Below are 21,535 nucleotides of genomic sequence, written 5' to 3'. Positions count from 1 at the left end.
TAACTAGGGCCAAGAAGCCAAGATTACAACGAGGCAAGCAACCAAAGAACAAAGCCGGAAGTACAAGGATAAAAAAAAAACCCAACACTAAAAGGAAACAACTAGCGTCACTCTTTGTACAACCAAACAAAGTTAATGTGGGCAGGCACATTGCATAGTTTTAACATTTGTTTCTTGTCTTGTTGGTAACTATGGCACAACTTGACAAGGGTATTATGGGAACCACGTATCTTCTTCTCCAAAACGACAAGGCCAAAAGCAGCAAACATTTACTCGAGGAAACGTCGTTCTTAAATTTGAAGGTAACCGCCACTACACATGTATGTCGGTGCCTGACACAAGTGGGATTGAACGGGAATCCCACACAACAATTATGTCTGCAGGACAATCTCGGCCGCACGATTTGACTCATTGAGCAGATGATCAACCCCTCAACGCATCAACGGCTGAAAAACCACACAGGCTTTACACGTCATTGTGTGTCCGACGGGTTAGGGGTATATTTGGAACAGAAGTCCAGACCGTACCGCGAGTGGGACAAACAGACAGAGTGGTCCGAGTTCCAGTCGATTACTCCTCACGCAATCCAAGGGTTATGGGGTTGGGATACATCTGGAAGCAAACTGCAGTCGTCCATACGTACCACCGTCGTACATACGTCAGTGGGTTCGGCGCCCACAAACTCGTGAAACTGCTGACACCACGACGGGAGGGATACGAGACAAATGTTAGAAGAGATTCTTTTTAAAAGTATGGCGCATGAATTCTTTATCATTTTACGTTTGTGATACAAAGTTTTATATTATTGGCAAGAAAATTAAAATTAATGTTAAATTATGAAGTAACAGATAATTTATGAAAAGAGTCTCACTTTAAGTGTATCTTTGTTTTTTTTCTTTTTTCTGCCAACATCTCCGTAGTATTTCTCAAGGCTACTTCGCGTATGCCAAACGAAAAGAAAACGCATGACAGAAAAGGCTACGATTATAAAACTCGAAATATGTACACGATTAAAATTGTTCAACTTAATTTTGTTTATATAATAGATTGCTCAACCAAAATATTACGTTGATAAAATGTTAATATTACTAATGAATAACTTGGTTACAGTAATATTTTTTTATCGTTTTGTATGTTGATCAACATGTAGGTTAACATGAACTAGACGTGTATAACAATAGATAAACCCGAGTACAAACATTTTTTTTGCGAACATCTCCATAGTATTTCTCAAGGCTACTACGCGTATGCCAAACGAAAATAAAACGCATGACAGAAAAGGCTATGATTATAAAACTCGAAATATGTACACGATTAAAATTGTTCAACTTAATTTTGTTTATATAATAGATTGCTCAACCAAAATATTACGTTGATAAAATGCTAATATTACTAATGAATAACTTGGGTTACAATAATATTTTTTTGTCGTTTTGTGTGTTGATCAACATGCAGGTTGACATGAACTAGACGTGGATAGCAATAGATAAACCCGAGTACAAACATTTTTTTTGCGAACATCTCCATAGTATTTCTCAAGGCTACTACGCATATGCCAAAAGAAAAGAAAACGCATGACAGAAAGGCTACGATTATAAAACTCGAAATGTGTACTTGATTAAAATTGTTCAACTTAATTTTGTTTATATAATACATTGCTCAACCAAAATATTACGTTGATAAAATGCTACTTGTGTTACTGTAATATTTTTGTTGTTGTTTTGTGTGTTGATCAACATGTAGGTTGACATGAACCAAACGTGTATAGCAATAGATAAACCCGAGCACAAACATTTTTACCAGTAACTGAGAAAAGTAAAGAATGAGTATGAAATTAATTTTTCCTTGGATGTCAGTCTAATTTCTTATTTTTTAAGAATTGAATTAAATATTATAATGCAAAACGACAATATTCTTATTCCATATTTATTAGCAACCATAGGAGAAAAAATTTCATTATGTGTTGGGAAGACTCACACAAGGATTTCAGTTTCTCCATGACCACCATCGTGTGATTTTCCAACGCTCACAAACGAACTCAGAACCTGAAATACGAGGTTACAATTCGCCCGCAACCACTAAATAATATTACTATTGCTTGATTTCTTTTTAAAAAGAAAATGATGAAAATTATAACAAGGTGTGTTTGAAGTTAAGTATTATACAGAAAAATAGATACAGCAACCAACATTGTCTCATCTTTCGGTTGAGTGTGTTTGTTGCTTAACTTGCTTTCTTCGTTTGGTAGGGAATAGGGAGGTGAATCATGATCAAGAAAATACACCTTTACTTATGGAGAAATTATTATATCTTGCACAAAATCCGACACAGATTTAGGAAAATTGCAATTGAGGAAATAGAATGAGTCATTGGATTATGCTTAACACCTAAAATTAAGTGCATTAATCAGGTTTAGGTCTCAATCTTATCAGTTGGCATAATCCTTTTTAAGATATATTATTTTACAAGTAAGGTAATTACAAATTTACTAGATTTAAGGGGGCAAAACATGTGTCCAATGCGTATAAGTATCGAGAATACGATCTGATACACCAAATGTCATAATATAAGTGATTGATATTTTTTTAAGTATTTAACCACTTGTATTATGACTCTTGATGTATAAAGCTGTGTTCTCCGCACATTAACTCATCATGTCCCATCTATTGACATGTGGCCTTACACACAAAGTTTGTTGTCCCTAGTGCATCAATCGCACTAAAGACTTTCGTGTGTGAGAGATCAAGGTTGTGCGTACATATCACTAGTTGAGCTATTATAGATTTGTACAGTTGCAACGAAAAAACAAAGACTAAAACTAACAAGAAGTTCAATTTTTTTTTAGTTTTAATGAAAAATAACAAATAAAAGTATAGTGAATAGTACTAGAGAAAGTTAAAAATATGGTTTTTCGTTAAAAATGAACAATACCGAAAGTATTTCGTTAAAATTAAAAAAAAAAAAGTGTAAAAATTACAACAGCCGAAACCCACTTGGATGAAATACGTATAAACTAGGGGGGCTATAGCTAAGGTACCGTTAGGTACGTGGGACTGGACGAAATGTAGTGAGACGAAGTGTTCTGTCCTATATTTGTTGCGCCTAAAACTGGTGAAACGCGTTATTCCACGGAACGAATTTTGGATGAATTTTCGTTTCACCTCACCCCTTGGAACGATTTATTCCATATTTATGGAACAAAAAATTATAACCTCTCCGTCTCCTTCTTCTTCCTCCTTGTTTCCATCCGAGGGCATCTTTGCTTCCTCTCCGTTCCTTCCTGTCCTGTCCCGTCTCATTCCGTTTTGTCCCGTCCCGTCCCGTTTGCATACTAAACGATACCTAAAATCCAATGAACCACAATTTGACAATAATGCCCCCAAGTAATTACCATATAATAAAAACAACAATAAATAAATAAAATAAATAAAGCGAGCCCAATTAAACAGAACGTTGGCTGGCGAAAAGCTCAGGTACAGATTTGACAAGACGGGGAAGGAAGAGTCCGTCGGTAGTGACCGTGTAACGCCCCAAGATTCGTGCTTTACCGCTCATCTCTCTCTCTCTTCCCCCCCCCCCCCCCCTCTTTCTTTCTCTCTCCTCCGCCTGCGATATTCTCGCCATTTTCATGCCGCCCACCTACCAACTCCTCCTTCCCTCCAATTCGACACGTCCCAAAAATCCCCCCTCGTCTCGCTCCTCCTCCTCCCGATATTCCCCAAACAAAACTGAATCGCTCCCCTAAATCTCGTTTTCTCATTGAACCCTGAGTTTTTTCCTTTGCCGATCCGGTCCAAGAGAATTTCTTGAAAAAAATAATTGGAGAAAAAAAAAAGAAAAAAAACTGAGGGTGAGATCATTGCCTGATCTGCTTTGTCACCTGCCAATTTCTCCTTTTCGTGTTTACGTTGTGACATTTCGTATTCAGTGCATTGAGTGACATCTGAAACTCCTGCTCGCTCACTCAGTCTTCTCGTTTCGCCAATTCCGAGACGATAAATCTCCCTTCTTTTGTCTGTATTCGGATTCAGAGGTACGTCGCTTTTCTGGGTAATTTTTATTTTTGGGTTTTCAATTTTCTGTTTTTTCTGTACGAGAATATTGCAGAATTTCTTGGCACATTTTGGTGTATGTGGTTTCTGAGTCGATTGGGAATTCTGGGTATTTCTCTGATTTGGGTTTTGAATTTTGGGATTTATAAGGGTTGTGGGGGCAGTGATTCAGATTGTTCATCGACTGTGTTATCTTGTCCGTCTTTGTTTTAGTTTTTAGCTTTGGCATTGCTTTCTTGGGGATCTGTGGAAGTCTGTTGCTATTTGAGCTATTTGGGTTTTCTGTGGGCCTCTTGGTTCTCCCTCCCGGCGACCAAAGGGTGGTCTGTTTCTGATCTGAAAGCAATTTTTCTTCTTTTTGTTTTTTGTTACATCCCTGCATTTCTGAAATTCCGAAGTGTATTTGTAATGCAATGCGTATTCTAGGTGATGTCACTGAGCTACATTGTCGTTTTTTTTGTTTGTTTGCAGGAGCTTCAATCTCATATTGTAGTGTGTGGAATTTGAAAACATTGCAAACCCACCATTAATTTTGGGGTTAGAGGTATTTATGAATTCTTGGTTTTTGATTAAGTAGTGCTTGAATTCTTCGGGTTGATTTGGTGTTTGCCTGTAGCTGGATTTGGGAAATGGGATTTCGGGATTATTAGGCTGTGTTTGTTCATGGTGGTGAGTCGGGATTATTAGGCTGTGTTTGTTCATGGTGGTTAGAAGTGGGGTGAAGTGTATATGTAATTCTCCAATGATCACATTGGAGAATTATTGATGAATTCTGAGCAGCCCTTGCTGTCTTCATCTGATTCTCCATCAGCGTCGCTGGTTCCCTCCCCTTCTCTCTCTCAGACCTTGTCCGTATCTGCTCCAATGCTTCATTTTCATCTTCCAGTCTTCACAACAATGACGATGCTCAAAGTGATTTATTTGAAGTGAAGGACGAGGTTGCTGTTTCTGGTTGCTCTGAGAGACCCTTAGAGAGTTTTACTACTCCTGCAGGTCCACCCGGTTCTCGGTTTTTGCCGCAGTCTCCTTTGGAAAACCCCACGCGGGATAGAAGACGCCTGGTGTCGTGGGGTACCATGGAACTGCATAATGAAAATAGAAATTCAGGAACTCTTGAAATCTCCCAGGGTTCATCTAGGGTTCAGGAAAAGTTGTCTCAGAGGATCCGTCACAAAAGTGTGCAGTTCGATGATAACTTGCTGCACGATGACAATCCAAGGTTGATCTATATTAACGATCCGAAGAGGACAAATGACAAGTATGAGTTCACTGGGAATGAGATTCGAACTAGCAAGTACACTATCATTACCTTCTTGCCCAAGAATCTTTTCATTCAGTTTCATCGGGTTGCTTATTTGTATTTTCTAGCAATTGCTGCCCTCAACCAGCTTCCACCTCTTGCCGTCTTTGGAAGAACAGTGTCTCTTTTTCCCCTTCTGTTTGTCCTCTTGGTCACAGCTATCAAAGATGGCTATGAAGATTGGCGGAGACATAGATCAGACAGGAATGAGAATAACCGGGAAGCTCTGGTTTTTCAATCTGGCCAATTTCGACCGAAGAAATGGAAACATATTCAAGTGGGCGAGGTTCTGAAGATTTGTGCTGATGACACAATTCCTTGTGACGTGGTTTTGTTAGGGACAAGCGATCCTAGTGGAATTGCCTACATTCAAACAATGAATTTGGATGGTGAGTCGAACTTGAAAACAAGGTATGCTCGGCAGGAAACAACTTCAACAGTATGTGAAGGGTGTACATTTTCAGGGCTCATCAGATGTGAACAACCTAATAGGAACATCTATGAGTTCACTGCCAACATGGAGTTTAATGGGCATAAATTTCCCCTGAGCCAATCAAATATAGTTTTGCGTGGTTGCCAGCTGAAGAACACAGACTGGGCAGTTGGTGTTGCGGTATATGCTGGACAGGAAACCAAGGCAATGCTGAATAGTGCAGCTTCTCCTTCCAAGAGAAGCAAACTGGAAAGCTACATGAACAGGGAAACTCTTTGGCTATCGATTTTCCTTTTTGTTATGTGTGCAGTTGTGGCCACTGGCATGGGCCTGTGGCTCATGCGCCATAAAGGTCAGATTGATACCTTGGCTTATTACCGGAGAAGATTCTACTCATATGGGAATGTGAATGTGAATGGAAAAACCTATAGATTTTATGGGATACCTATGGAGATCTTTTTCTCCTTTTTGAGTTCTATCATAGTTTTCCAGATAATGATACCAATCTCTCTGTATATTACAATGGAGTTGGTTCGATTGGGCCAGTCCTATTTCATGATTGAAGACAGGCATATGTTTGACAGTAGCTCTGGCTCAAGGTTCCAGTGCAGATCTTTGAATATCAATGAGGATTTGGGTCAAATACGATATATTTTTTCAGACAAAACAGGGACACTTACCGAGAACAAAATGGAATTCCGAAGAGCAAGCATATTTGGGAGGAATTTTGGGACATCTTTGCAGGAAGCAAATGTTGCAGGTATAACGTGGCACTCTTTCCCTTTTCCTTTTAGTTACTGAAAACAGTTTTTATTTCTGGGACATTATATGTGTCCTTCCTCCTTTCTTCTCTCCTCCTTTTCATCTCTCTCTCCCCTCTGTTTGTTTAGTTATGAAAAAGAGAAAACATAAAACAAAGACATTACTGATGTGCTCTTAGTTTCTGCTAGTGTTTGAAGCAGTATTTTCCTTTTTAAAATTGTTATTCAGAGGAAAACTGTTTCACATTGCTTTGAATTGTCTGCTTTCTGAAAATAGATGATACTTTCATAAAGCATATCCAGATTTCCTTTATGTACAAGCGCTCATTTTATGTGATATTTGGCAGGAATCGGTTTAGGTAGAAAGAGATGGAAGCTCAAAAGCGAAATTTCTGTAGATAATGAGCTCATGGAGTTGTTGCACAAAGACCTAGGTGGAGATGACAGGATTGCTGCGCATGAGTTTTTCCTTACGTTGGCTGCTTGCAACACTGTGGTTCCTATTGTCAGTAATGGTACATCTTCCAGTTGCGGAAAAAGTGAATTGGATGATGTAGAAGCTATTGACTATCAGGGGGAATCTCCCGATGAGCAAGCATTAGTTTCTGCAGCCTCTGCATATGGATATACACTTTTTGAGCGCACATCTGGGCATATTGTTATGGATGTCAATGGTGAGAAACTAAGGTAGAAAGTCACTCACTTCTACTCCTATTTTCTTTTTGCACCTTTCTTTGTTCTTAGCTGTCCATTGTACATCATTATTAATTTATTATATGTAAGGTTGTATGTTTGAATCATGTTAATGACAACTTACATTGTATTTGAGTGTGCTATAGCTGCAGTACTTTAACATCCTTCTATGCTTTTTTCTTACTGTTTTTTATTCTTTATTTTTATATTTTTAATTTATTTGTATGTGGATCTAGGTTGGATGTATTGGGACTTCATGAGTTTGATAGCGTGCGAAAAAGGATGTCCGTTGTTATCAGATTTCCAAACAATAGTGTAAAGGTGTTGGTGAAAGGTGCTGATACTACAATGCTCAACACTTTAGCAAATGACTCTGAAAGGGATGATCATGTGACGCGTTTAACTCAGAATCATCTGAGTGAATATTCGTCAGAAGGTTTACGTACTCTTGTAGTTGCTTCCAGGGATCTTACAGATGAAGAACTTGAGCAGTGGCAAAGCATGTATGAAGATGCAAGTACCTCGTTGACTGATCGGTCCTCGAAATTACGTCAAACAGCAGGTCTCATAGAATGCAACTTAAAGCTTCTTGGGGCGACTGCAATTGAGGATAAGCTACAAGATGGTGTGCCAGAAGCTATTGAGTCCCTCCGGCAAGCAGGAATCAAGGTTTGGGTTCTGACTGGAGATAAGCAAGAGACAGCTATTTCGATTGGTATATCATGCAAACTCTTGACAGCAGATATGCAACAAATTATTATAAATGGAACTTCTGAGGATGAATGCCGAAATCTTTTGGCCGTTTCTATGGAAAAATATGGTGTAAAATCATCCAATAAAATTGACCCGAGTTTCAAACTGAAAAAAAATGCTGAAAATGGCTATCTTGAGATACCTGGCAATGAAAAGACATCCAGTGTGCCCCAATGGAATGGAGGGAAGGAAGAAGGAAAGATGAATGCACCATTAGCACTCATAATAGATGGGAACAGTTTGGTATACATTCTGGAGAAAGATCTGGAGTCAGAGGCAAGCCCCTTTCCATCTATTGAACAATTTGCTTGCAGTTTGATATGCCTTTTTGTTTTGCTGTTTGTTTATAAGTGGCTGATTGCTTGCTTTCGTTCTAAACAGTTTTATAGCTGTACACATAATACTATTGAATTGGATTCACATTATGGTGAAGATTAACTTGGTAATTTCTTTTCTTTCCACAGCTATTCAACCTTGCCACTTCCTGTAGTGTTGTGTTATGCTGTCGTGTTGCACCTTTGCAGAAAGCTGGAATTGTTGATCTAATTAAGACCCGTACTGATGATATGACACTGGCTATAGGTGATGGTAAGTTAAAACATTGATAGTTATGTTATGATTTGCCTGATTGGCAGGGGGTGGGATCCACATTGGCTTGATTTTTTTCTTATGCAATCCTGCATGACACTGGATGCAAAACCAAGTCATATTCTGAGTTTACTGTTTCTTATGTATGTGCAACCTGTTGTCCTATACTACTCTTTATTTTGTGTGAAGTTCTCTAAAATTTTCTTCTGATCACTGATATTTCTTTAGGAGCAAATGATGTTTCAATGATCCAAACGGCGGATGTTGGAGTTGGAATTTGCGGTCAGGAAGGGCGTCAAGCTGTGATGGCATCAGACTTTGCTATGGGGCAGTTTCGGTTTTTGAAAAGATTACTTCTGGTGCATGGGCACTGGAATTATCAGCGTGTTGGCTATTTGGTTCTGTACAACTTCTACCGCAATGCAGTTTTTGTAATGATGCTATTTTGGTATGCCTTGTTCTTTGGTTTATTTTCTTGGAAGCTTTCTGCGCTTGCATCATACCCAAATGTGATGGATGACAAGTTGAACATTTGTGTGATTAAATTATCTTAAGTTTAGTTACATAGCAAAATACTCTCTGAAGATCGAAGTCTATATAAGTTGTTACAATAAAATCTAATATAGATCTTTCATTGTGCATTCAAATCATTAATACATTATGTATTGCACATCAAAAGCTCTTTGGAGCCAAAGGATAATTTCTCTTTGATGTTACATGATGCACCATTTAACGATGCTGATTGTTATATTCTTTTCCGTTGATGTGCAGGTATATCTTATCCACTGCATTTTCAACAACTTCTGCATTAACAGATTGGAGTAGTGTTTTCTATTCTGTCATTTATACTTCACTCCCTACAATTGTTGTTGGTATACTGGACAAAGACTTGAGCCACAGGACACTGTTACAATATCCGAAACTCTATGGTGCGGGCCATAGACACGAGGCATACAATTTACATCTCTTCTGGATCACAATGCTTGACACCCTATGGCAGAGTCTTGTTCTCTTCTATGTACCCCTCTTCACGTATAAGGATAGCTCAATAGACATATGGAGCATGGGCAGTTTATGGACAATAGCAGTTGTTGTTCTTGTCAACATACATTTGGCAATGGACATCCATCGTTGGGTATTCATCACTCATATTGCAGTATGGGGTTCAATAATCATCACATATGCCTGTATGATTGTATTGGATTCTATACCTGTCTTTCCTAATTACTGGTTAGATTCGTTGACTTCTGCTTTTCTTTTTATGTTTTGAAACGTATAATGCTTTATTATGTTAAGCTGATTCTCCCCCACATTTTCTTTTGGGTGCAGGACTATATACCATTTGGCAAAGTCTCCCACATATTGGATTGCCATTTTGCTTATAACAGTTGTCGCGTTGCTCCCTCGCTTTGTGGTCAAAGTTGTATATCATATTTTTTGGCCTTCAGATATCCAGATAGCTGCCGGGATTTTAAATAGACAACGTAAACATTTGAGCTCAAAGCAAGATGACAGTTCAAGTTGACATGTATTACAGGCTTCGAGACAAATGTTCATTCTGAGATGGCTTCCCTTGTGTTTGTCCGTCGTGCAGCTTTCCAGTGGAATGCGGTTATAAAATATCAAAGGTGAGCTTTTTTTTTAAAGATGCATAATATATTGTGGATGGAGCATTCTTCTAAACAATTTGCATGGCTAGGTACCCTAGTTGAAAATATAGTATGAGAGCAATATAGGTTACGCGTATTTTGGTAGTTAATTACTTGGATTTTGGTTACAATTCTGTTAGTCAGTACTGGTTTATTCCATTATTTTGGTATTTGGGAGGAAATTTAGTGTCCGACCTATTCATGAGCAATGAGTTGATGTCTTTGTGTCCAAACGAATGAACGTTGTGTTTTATAACATCTTGTTATCATACATGTAAAATCCGAATCATAACATCACACTGGGTTTAATTAGACGCAACTGTCTCCTAAGCCTGCTTGATGTTTCTATCCTCTTGTTCCGCAGATGAGTTGATTTAGCTGACTACACGCGAAAAGAACCATAAGTATTTGACAACAGAATGGAGTATCCCGTCAAAAGATAAGAAGAGCGGAAGGTGGATGGTCCAGGCCAAAGGAGCGTGCTTGGCGGGTACAGAAAACTTGTTTGGCTTGTTTGGCTAACTACAGTCGGGAAGGGGAATCAGATGGAAGAAGAAGAAAGAAAGCCCGAGTTGTAGAATCTCAAGCACTTTGTCGAATACTTTTAGTTTTAGATGTCGTCGGGCATTGACAATAGCGAAAACATAAGGTGGTTGCGTTCATAGGTTTGTCACGATGTAGTGCATAGAGAGGGGAAACCTAGTAGGTTTGTGTAGAGATCAGATCTGGCCTTTTTCTTTTACAGTTTAACATATGAAATTAAGAAAAAGAAGAAAATCACATGTTATTTCATCCTTTGTGTCATCTCAGTTTTTGTTTTTGCTGATTTGCTAGTTTTCACTCTTGCTTGCGTATTGCAATTTTTCTTCAACAGTCCGGACTAGGGTTTATGATGAGAATGAACTAAAATAATGCTTTTAGATAACTAAATGGTTTATATGAAAAAAACTAAAGGTTGATGAGAAAACACTAAGGGTTTGTTAAGCGTAATACTGTATTGCGATGATTTTGATAATTTATAAAATAAGGACCGTGCTTATTAAACTCACCACTATAATAATAGATTTATTTGAATTTGACGCAGTGAATTTTTAAATTATGCTTCTAATAAAAGCGCTAAAAGTAGAAATGTTTTCCACAAAAACATTTTTAAACGGGTCTTTAAATTTCAATTTTCTACGGACCCAATAGATTCGATAACAACTAAAGCCTTAGGGTGAGTATATAAAATTCCTAATCAAATTAAGAATGAGATCTTGCATAACGTTGACCAATTTTTGGAATTATATCACAAACCATATTTTCCAACAATAAAATATTCAAGTGCCATGCAATTACTCGTTGACGTGATTATACACTCGTTGACGTGATTAAATTATTATAACGTGATACCGAAAAAATAAATCTAACTAGTGTGAACGCAATGACCAGAATTTTGAACACTAGAAATGTGCTCACGCAACTTGTACAATTTTCTAGTCCGTAGAGGACGGCAACACACAGCTGACTTTTGGCTTCACGTAAACTTTGTTAATCATTCTAATTTGTAAGAGGATTGCTGGAGTTACGTATTCTCTCTACTGCAATCATAATTCTAGGTTAAACTTGACTTGAAATTGAATTTTGGAGGCTTTTCTTTCTGTTTCTTCATCCAGGAAAGGTAACTTTCTATCATACCTTTTTGATAATTCGAATGTTTCAGTCCAAATGTTTGAGCATGGCTTAGATCAAATCACTACAAGAGAATATTTATTCACCCAAGAGGAAGACACTGAACGTAATGGAAAAACTAAAAGAGGAGGGAGGGAGGGAGGAAACACTCTCTACCTCCTCCCCCTCCACAAGTAGGGATTTTTTTTGTTTACAAGAAGTGATAGCGATATCGCTATTGAAGGACAACAACTATCACAAAGGGTGCCACAGAGGTACTTGTTTAATGACCAATACATTAATCTAGAGATAATTTGTATAACATTCATAAAGAATACACGAATACCACAAGCAATTCTATTTTTTTTGTTTTTTGTTTTTTCACCAAAGGAGAGTCTCTTCCATCCATAAATCAGACACACAATTTAACCATGTTTTGGGGGCTGGGGAGAACTAGGCATGAAAACTATAGAATTATGCGATAGAGTATGCTAGAGAAACCACATATTTGTACTATATTGGTATACCATCTTATGTGACAAGTGATATATACAATTAATGATATAAATTCATTAATTGACATAACATGTATACATTACTTGTCACGTTAAATTGTCCACAAATATATATATATATATATATATATATAATACAAAAGTGTAAACTCCTTAATTAACATTTTTGTATAAGATCACGTACGTTGCTTTGCGCTAAGCTCTCATACCAAAAGTTGTAACCATTGAACTATTGAAGTAAGTCAATGGTCATGACTCATGCGTAGATGCATCTGGGTCGACAATGCACGTGGTTGCATTGCCTTGATCTCGCAAACATTTGTCTAAACTCACATGCGTGCATTAGAGGCTAGTGCTCTAACTACTATTATATTTTTATTGTTTATTCTTTCCATCAACAAACCTAGTAAGTTGTTAATTTGTTATTGCAGTCCACACATAGTTCACACATCTTGCTTAAGATCGATGCAATTACCCATAAGACAAGGGCTGAATAACAAAGCACTCGAGCTGGTGCACATCGGGTTTGTCTAATTTATTCTAAGGAGTGTTCTAGGATATTAGGAATATTTTCACAAGATCATGACAAGAATTGTAACTGAGTTTTGGTTGCCAAGAAATTTTATCTTTTGCTTGCAAGTTAATTTCAAGTTTCTAAGAGATGAAATATTAATCTCCTTAGATGAGCAGCTAACTAGAATTTACGGAGAATTAAAAAAAAAAAAATTCTCTAGTAATGCTCTCTATCTACCTTCTTCTAAGATAGGATTCATTTAGGAGCTCCTAAATATAGAGAGGAAAAGAGAGCTCCTAGTGGCTCTTTATAATTAATGCTAACTAATTTAATATTATTTTAAATAAATAAATAATTTTTATCGACTAATTATTGACTCATAGTCATTATAACTCTCTACAGTAGGGAGTACATAGAGCTCCTAAAATAACCTTTTGATAGTTGTAGTTAATACTTTGCTATAAAATAAAATAGAGAACATAATTGGAGATACTCTAAATGTGAATTTTTAATTTGGGGATTGCTTCAATACTTACATGTATATAATACAATCACCATCCGACGGGTCAGATATAATTCATGTGAATAATTGTATTTAATATAATAGCGTTGAGATGGTAATTGTATTAAATACTAGGACCGACCATGAGAACTTGGGGGTACTACGCGAGCCTTCGAAGTGGGGGCCCTAGAGTGCTATGACTCGACCCCTTTTACATTGATATGTATAAGAAAAAAATTCGCTAAAACATGAAAAAGTCTATTTCTACGTCAAATACCATTAAAAATTAATATCAAAAGAAGAAAAATATATGACATTACTTATATATTACTCGTCTCGCGTTTTTAGATGCAAATGCAACTGTCAACATTCAACTCAATAGTCTGCAAACAATAAATTGATAGACAAACAAACTAAAAACTCAAATTCCACTCAATACCCATATCAAGGTTCAGTCAGGCGGCGGGCTGGTGCCTAGCGCCTAGGCAGCTAGGAGGGGTCTAGGTGGGCACCTAGGCAGATTTAGGTAAATTTCTTGTATATCTTGTAAATAAGTGCATATTGACACTTACAAAAAATTATACTTGTATGAAATCCATGGATAAGATAATAATAAAAGAATGATAAAAAGCAAAATGAGTATCCAACAAGTCCAAAATACATAAAATGCAAAATAGGAGGAAAATAAGAAAATATAGTAATCTGGATAGGATTTAAATTTTTTTTTTATTTCAAAAAAATAAAAAATAAAAAATCGCCTAGCCGCCTAGGGCCACCTAGCCCACCTAGAGCCCATCCGATTTTTCCAACCGATTTGCAAGAAAACACCTCGGGTCACCACCGCCCAGCGCCTAGGCAGCCGCTTAGGCCCTTTTTTAGAACACTGACCCATATATAATATATTAATATAAGCAAAGCATAAGTAATCAGACAAACGATCAGATGTTCGGACTCATCATAATAAAGAATCAAACCACCTTAACCAACCTATTCCACCCATTACGGCAATACCCTAAAATTGAATCCATAAACCCCTAAAAGATTGAATCCCTAAATCCCTAAAATCTTTCAAATCCTAAATCCATAGATTAATCCGTAAACCCCTAAAAGATTGAATCTCTAGATACCTAAAATCTTTCAAATCCTAAAATCCCTAGAGGGAGTATGGATTCGAAAACCCTAATTCCATTTACAAACAAGCTTACAAATTAAATTACAGAAAAAAGAAGACGATGAAGAAGTTGGAGAAGAAGTGACTTGACCTATAAGTGGGGAATGATATCACCTTGCCAAGTCGAACTGAAAGAGGAGTTCTTACCCAGCATGCTAAATTTTAATCATTTTTTTTACTATTACAATGTTACTTATTACATTCAGTAAATGAATTAACGATTGGATTAATTGCATCTGTCGGTTGGAAAGAATACTAGAGTGAATAGGATATATAGTGATTTCCATACATGTGTAAAACTATAGTTACACTCACAAGTGGTTGCTGGAAAAGGAAAAGAAGTGAAATTTTTGTTGTGAAAAATTATATTATTGCAATATGATAATTTTTATTGATTTTGAATCGTATATATATAGTATATTTTTTAAAAAAGGTTTAGGGGCCCTCTGAAGTGGGGACGTAGGCAGTTAGGTGTTTACTTCAGCTGCCTTTAGAATTGTTATTGTTCAATAGATGTAAGCATTGTCGCCAAATCAAATTAATGCTAAAATTTTTCTAATGAGAATGTATTCACATATATAATATGTCAGCAGAAATTTGATCAATAATTTTACAAGTATTTGAGCCAATTCTAACTATTATTAAATTACATTACTAATAACTAGAGATCCAATTAAAGGAGGGGAAAATGACAACTTCTATTATAAATGCTTGTAACATTACTTCTATTGCTATTTTGCACTACTAAAATTGAACGTTGACAATATGAACTTTGAATATTCCAACTAGATACCCATTGGATGCCTCATACATTGGTAACTATATTGTAATAAAAAAAAAATCTAATTAATCATAATAAACGGTTATATACTATCATATGATCACATTTAGATGTGAAATTATTAATATAAGGTATATGAATCATGAAAATAATGTAAAAGAGGTTTTGCTCCAATGATGCTTATCCACACGTTTAGACTTGCACGGATGGACTAGATACCGTAGAACAAGGACCTTGGAGATGGTCTAAAATATCCATAATATCTCGATATTTCCATCGAAATTTCCGTGTTTTTGGACTACCGATATTTTTTTGGACTACCGATATTTCCGATATTATCGATATTTTAGACCTTGCTAAGTCACTCATGTATCTTACCATGCAATGTATAAAGTGTAAAATATTGTACTAATTCATTATATATAAATGATTATGGTGCGTTTAAACTTCTTTCATTAATTACTACATATTTTTCTACACTCACAATGTTTGCCAGCTCGCTATATAATTAATTTAAATCAGTTATATCTATCATGCAATGCATTTCCTTCCATTTTTTTATGATAAACTAATAGATAATTGACTAAATAAACATCATGCAAAGTTTCAATAAAAATTTCCAAGTTTTTCTTATAATTTACGTGATTTTTATTCAATTTTTATCGATATCGATAATATCCTGATATTTCCATCGAAATTTCCATATTTTTGAACTACCGAAATTTCTGATATCATCGATATTTTATACCTTACAACTACCACCTTAATGTCGTCTTATCAACAACCCTAATTACACTCTCTTTGCCATTTATAACGTAGCAATCTACCTCAAAGGCTCATATCACAATCCCTAAGGATACTATCGTAATTTTGGCCAACAGTTTTTGTCCGGTCCAACTGGGATGAGATAAGATTAATTAGAATAACATAATACAATAATAGCAACTTGAGACTTTTAAATTGTTGGTTTAACAAAGTTCGCAAAATAGAAAAGATTAAATTTCCAGAGGGTCTAGACAAAGCCAGTAGTAACCAGTGGCTGATGACACGAGGGTTACCTCATGCAATGACGACATACGGAATTGGATCCCATCCGGATCCAGTTTGTGATGGTACTAGAAATCCTCATATCTAAGTCATTCATTTTGTATCATGCTGTCAAAAATTCTTTGACTTTTTTTTTTATTTAAAATCAAACACTAATATTATCTGACGAAAATTGATCGCACAATGTACGATGAACAGTTAGAATGTGAGGATTCCTAGAATCCCCACAAAATGGATCAGGATCCTCTTCCACGACATACAACATTCGTAGCATTACGTGGAGGTTCATCCAGCCGTTGGTGGGAAGAAAAGAAAGACGTAAAAGGCGGGGAGTGTGTCGTTGTCTCATGACTTTCACTTCTCCTTCCTTGAATTGTAACCCGAGGAGGAGCCCCTTTAGACGGATATAAAAGGACACCTCCCATCCATCACTTTGGCTACAGCAAACCCAACCACACCACAAACTCTCCAATATAAAATCAGTATATTAGTTTGTTGTTAATCAAGAAATTAGGATTAATGCAGTGGTCGTGGCCGGAGAGTGTGCTATCAAATAGGGAGAGGATGGTGGAGGAGTTGATCCAAGGGCGTGAACTGGCAAGTCAACTTAGTAGGGTTTTCGATAATAGGCCAATCCTTGTTAATGGTGTTGATGGTGGATCGGATGAGGGTACTGTTAATAAGATTTTGGGGTCTTTTGTGAATACCCTACTGATTTTAAATGGGAAGGAGTCTGATCAGGAGTTTGTTCCTGATCAGATTCAAGGAAATAGTAATGATGTTAGTGGTGGTGGTGGTGGTGCAGATTCATCATCTTGGGTTGGTAATCATGATCATGCAGCTGTTATTAAGTCTGAAGATTATACTGAGGAGGAGATCAGTTGTAAGAGCACTTCAACCTTCAAGGATCGTAGAGGTTCTTACAAGAGAAGGTAATTAGTTATATTTCTCTAATTAATTACTACCTAGGTAATACTCATCAACATCTGCATTAACATATTGTTCAAAATGATTTTTTTTCCAGATAAAGACTCTTTCCATGCATGATTAATTGATTGTTCAATCTCAAACATTTCATGAAACGTACAATAGTAAATAGTGTTTTACTCTGCCAATTAATCATCCACATCTGTGAGATAAGAATAGTTATAATTAACTGCTCATAATAGCTGTTAGATTTATGTAGATGTGTGAACAACTATAATTATAATTAAGTTACTCACAGTAGCTGTTAGATCACAACAGCTGTTAGATTCCTGTGAATAAATATTATTATCATTTTTTATTCAAAAATGCATAGAATTTTTATTGAGACAAAATAGAGAAGACTGTACCACTTGGTTTCATATGTTCATGTTCTGCCATACTTTGACAAAATTTGGATGCTGATGCTTCTATTGTTCCTTGTATTGAATGATCTAAATATCCATTCCTATCCTTCTTACCATGGCAGCATTACCACTTAACGTTAACAGTACGTTTCATGAAAAATAGATGGGAACTTTGCCTAATTTAATAATTTAAAAGTTTTAATAACAGAGAATTGCAACTTGTTGATTCCTTGCAGAAAGACTTCACACTCTTGGACAAGAGACATTCCTGCTTTGATTGCCGACGGTCATGCATGGAGAAAGTATGGACAAAAAAATATCCACAATGCCAAGCATCCAAGGTACGTGCATATATGCGATTTACACGATTTACCTCGTAAAATTGTAAGAAATTTCAATAATTAAAATGGTAATACTTTCAAAAATGAAGTTGACCATAGTTATATATATGCAGGAACTACTTTAGATGCACTCACAAATACGATCAAGCGTGCAAAGCAACCAAGCACGTGCAACAAGTTCAAGATCATCCATCAGTGTTTCGAACAACATATTATGGCACCCACAGTTGCAGAGACTACCTCAAAACTTCTGAATTGGTCTTGGATTGCACAAATCCTAGAGATTCTTCAAAGTTTATTAGTTTTGACAACGTCAATTGTTTTACAAACAAACAAGAGCACCCATTTCCCGCATCCTTCACTTCATCATCAGTTAAAAAAGAACTAGTCGTCAAGGCAACAAGTGATCATACGGTGACAAGCCACCACAACCATTCGCTACCCAGTGATTATCTCGTGTTGCATGATGATCTGATGGAATTCGCGTCCTCTGAGCCCATGGGCGGGTTTTCATCCAGCATTGATCAGTATGATCACGATGATGTGTTTTTGAGGATGTTTGCCGAGTCTGTCTTTGATATATAATGAAACTTTGCAGATTATTTGCACTAGATGATCACTACACGCGAAACGAACGAAATACATAATTGTCAAAGGATGAGGAGAGGGGGAACGTGGATGGTCTCTAGGCCCAAAGAGTGCTTGCCTGGAGGGGAAATCAAGTGGTAGAAGAAGAAAAAAGTCCGAGTTGAAGAATCTCAATCCATTTGTCGGATACTTTTTTTTTTTTGGTCACATTTGTCGGATACTTTTAGGTGTCGCGCTGGGCATCGACAATAACGAAAATAAGAATGTTGTGTTCATAGTTTTTGTAGTGGAATTTTTTTTGAAATGTCAGTAAACTAAAATTTTAAGCGACTTGTTATATTAATTTTTTGAAATTATTAATTTGTCATCTCTCTGTCATTGTTAAGTTTTCATCCAAATTAAGTCATGTGCATTTGTACTTAGGATTATTTTGGATTTTGACCTCATTTTTACAAGTTTTTTTTTTTTTTTTAATACAAGTATATATTTACACTAGGGGGCTGAGTAATAAAGTGGTTTCGGACATCTGACCTCCTTTTTACAAGTTTTCTACTTCTCTTTGGTACGAACCCAAAATCCAAAAATTTTGGCTAGTAAAAAAAAATGTTGTGTTCGTTTCAAAAAATTATGGTGAACTACCAAAATGTATATTAGGCTCACTAAGATGAGGTTTAACTAATTGCAAGTAGGAATGGACGACAGTTATGGTGAGCGGATAACCGCGGTTATTTATCTATAACCATTTAAGTCCTTCCGCATAACCGTTTACCCGTCGGTAATTGCATAAACGGGTACCCAATACCCATAACTACATACTCATTTAACTATAACCGCATACCATTTTTTACCCATTTCGTTTACCCATTTTTTAAACAAGTTGAAAATAATATTTTTTTTTTTGCATAATTTTATTCAAATTCCATAATTGTATTTTTTTTTTTCTAAACTAAATCATATTGGAAGGAAAATTCATGCATTTTTAATTAACTTTTCGGTTACACCAAGCATATCTCCATTTAAAACATCCAGACTGAGGTTAAAATAAATCAAATTCCATATATATGATTACAATGTAAAGTTTCTAAAAACTCAAGGTAATCATTCGCTTGAATACTAAATGATTCAAAGCTCCAAAATATCCAAAACTAAACTTTGGAATGCTCTAATGATTTAGCACGCTCAATCTCAAAATCTCATCGACTCATTGTCACCAAAAGAGGCGTACGAAAGATATATACGAATTGAATTAGTATCCCAATTAGTCAACAGTAACCCCAAAATAAAAAATAAAAAAACAAAAATAAAGATTAAACAACGAAATGTAACAAATTTTCGTGGTGATAATCAAATAATTAATTCGATTAATTCCCATTTTGCTAATTTTTTGCCACATTGCACTATTATGTTCTATCACTATTTGGAAACCAAATCCCATGCAATCTACAGCAATCCGACCTTGCCTTGCCTGAGTTGGTAAAGCGGACGACTGTAGGGGGTAATATGCTCTCAGCCATCCTTAGGTCACCGGCAGGTCGGATTTAAGTTTTGGTTTAACCTTTTTTTTTTTTGACCTTTTTCGATTTAAAAATATTTCTCGTACGTCGAAGTTCAGTTTTCCGTTTTTCTCTTGGGGTCAAAATTTCCATTTTTCATGATCAACAAAATTCAGTTATAACAAGGTTGCACACCAGCTGTTTGATATTGTGATAGTGATGAGAAAGGAAAGAGAGGAGGAAGGGAAAAAAACGACGACACCTTTCTATGCTCATTCAAATTACACCTCACATCAAACAAGTTCAAATCCCTACTCAAATAAGCCATAAACTTCCAAATTCAGATAAAAAGCATTTACCAGTCAATAACACTCATCAAACCATTCGTAAAAGACTAAAATATACACTATAATTAAAATAAAAAGGAAACCATTAATACATTATGTATTGCACGTCAAAGACTTGAGCCACAGGACACTGTTACAATATCCGAAACTCTATGGTGCGGGCCATAGACACGAGGCATACAATTTACATCTCTTCTGGATCACAATGCTTGACACCCTATGGCAGAGTCTTGTTCTCTTCTATGTACCTCTCTTCACGTATAAGGATAGCTCAATAGACATAAGGAGCATGGGCAGTTTATGGACAATAGCAGTTGTTGTTCTTGTCAACATACATTTGGCATTGGACATTCATCGTTGGGTATCCATCACTCATATTGCAGTATGGGGTTCAATAATCATGTATGCCTGTATGGTGGTATTGGATTCTATACCTGTCTTTCCTAATTACTGGTTAGATTCGTTGACTTCTGCTTTTCTTTCTCTGTTTTGAAACGTATAATGTTTTATTGCGTTAAGCTGATTGTCCCCCACATTCTTTTTTTGGTGCAGGACTATATACCATTTGGCAAAGTCTCCCACATATTGGATCGCCATTTTGCTTATAACGGTTGTCGCGTTGCTCCCTCGCTTTGTGTTCAAAGTTGTAAATCATATTTTTTGCCCTTCAGATATTCAGATAGCTGCTGATGAGATTTTAAATAGACAACGTAAACATTTGAGCTCAAAGCAAGATGACAGTCCAAGTTGACATGCATTATAGGCTTCGAGACAAATGTTCATTCTGAGATGGCTTCCCTTGTGTTTGTCTGTCATGCAGCTTTCCAACGGAATGCAGTTATAAAGTATCAAAGGTGAGCTTTTTTTTCAAAGATACATAAGATATTGTTGATGGAGCATTCTTTTAAACAATTTGCATGGCTAGGTACCCTAGTTGAAAATATCGTATGAAACTTAATAATTATACAGTACTGGTTTATTTCATTATTTGGTATTTGGGAGAAAATTGATTGTCTAACCTATATT

General features: G+C 36.3%; 2 protein-coding genes across 2 annotated transcripts; both read left to right on the top strand.

Annotated features, from left to right (window-relative positions):
• The first annotated feature begins 4,853 nt into the window (after nt 1-4,853).
• LOC126592655 (phospholipid-transporting ATPase 1-like) lies at nt 4,854-21,275 on the top strand. Its single transcript, XM_050258411.1, has 7 exons — nt 4,854-6,545; nt 6,894-7,233; nt 7,476-8,268; nt 8,457-8,580; nt 8,809-9,028; nt 9,352-9,810; nt 21,062-21,275. The coding sequence occupies exons 1-7, from the start codon at nt 5,129-5,131 to the stop codon at nt 21,258-21,260; spliced, it is 3,552 nt and encodes a 1,183-aa protein (XP_050114368.1). The 5' UTR covers nt 4,854-5,128; the 3' UTR covers nt 21,261-21,275.
• On the top strand, nt 16,842-19,029 carry LOC126592660 (WRKY DNA-binding transcription factor 70-like). The gene is made up of 3 exons (XM_050258417.1): nt 16,842-17,341; nt 17,977-18,081; nt 18,195-19,029. The coding sequence occupies exons 1-3, from the start codon at nt 16,929-16,931 to the stop codon at nt 18,664-18,666; spliced, it is 990 nt and encodes a 329-aa protein (XP_050114374.1). The 5' UTR covers nt 16,842-16,928; the 3' UTR covers nt 18,667-19,029.
• Nucleotides 21,276-21,535: the final 260 nt, after the last annotated feature.

The sequence above is a fragment of the Malus sylvestris genome, chromosome 12, assembly GCF_916048215.2.
Source record: "Malus sylvestris chromosome 12, drMalSylv7.2, whole genome shotgun sequence".
Lineage (NCBI taxonomy): Eukaryota > Viridiplantae > Streptophyta > Magnoliopsida > Rosales > Rosaceae > Malus > Malus sylvestris.
The sequence above is the reverse complement of the archived record's forward strand: the minus strand, read 5'-3'. Positions and strand labels throughout refer to the sequence as shown.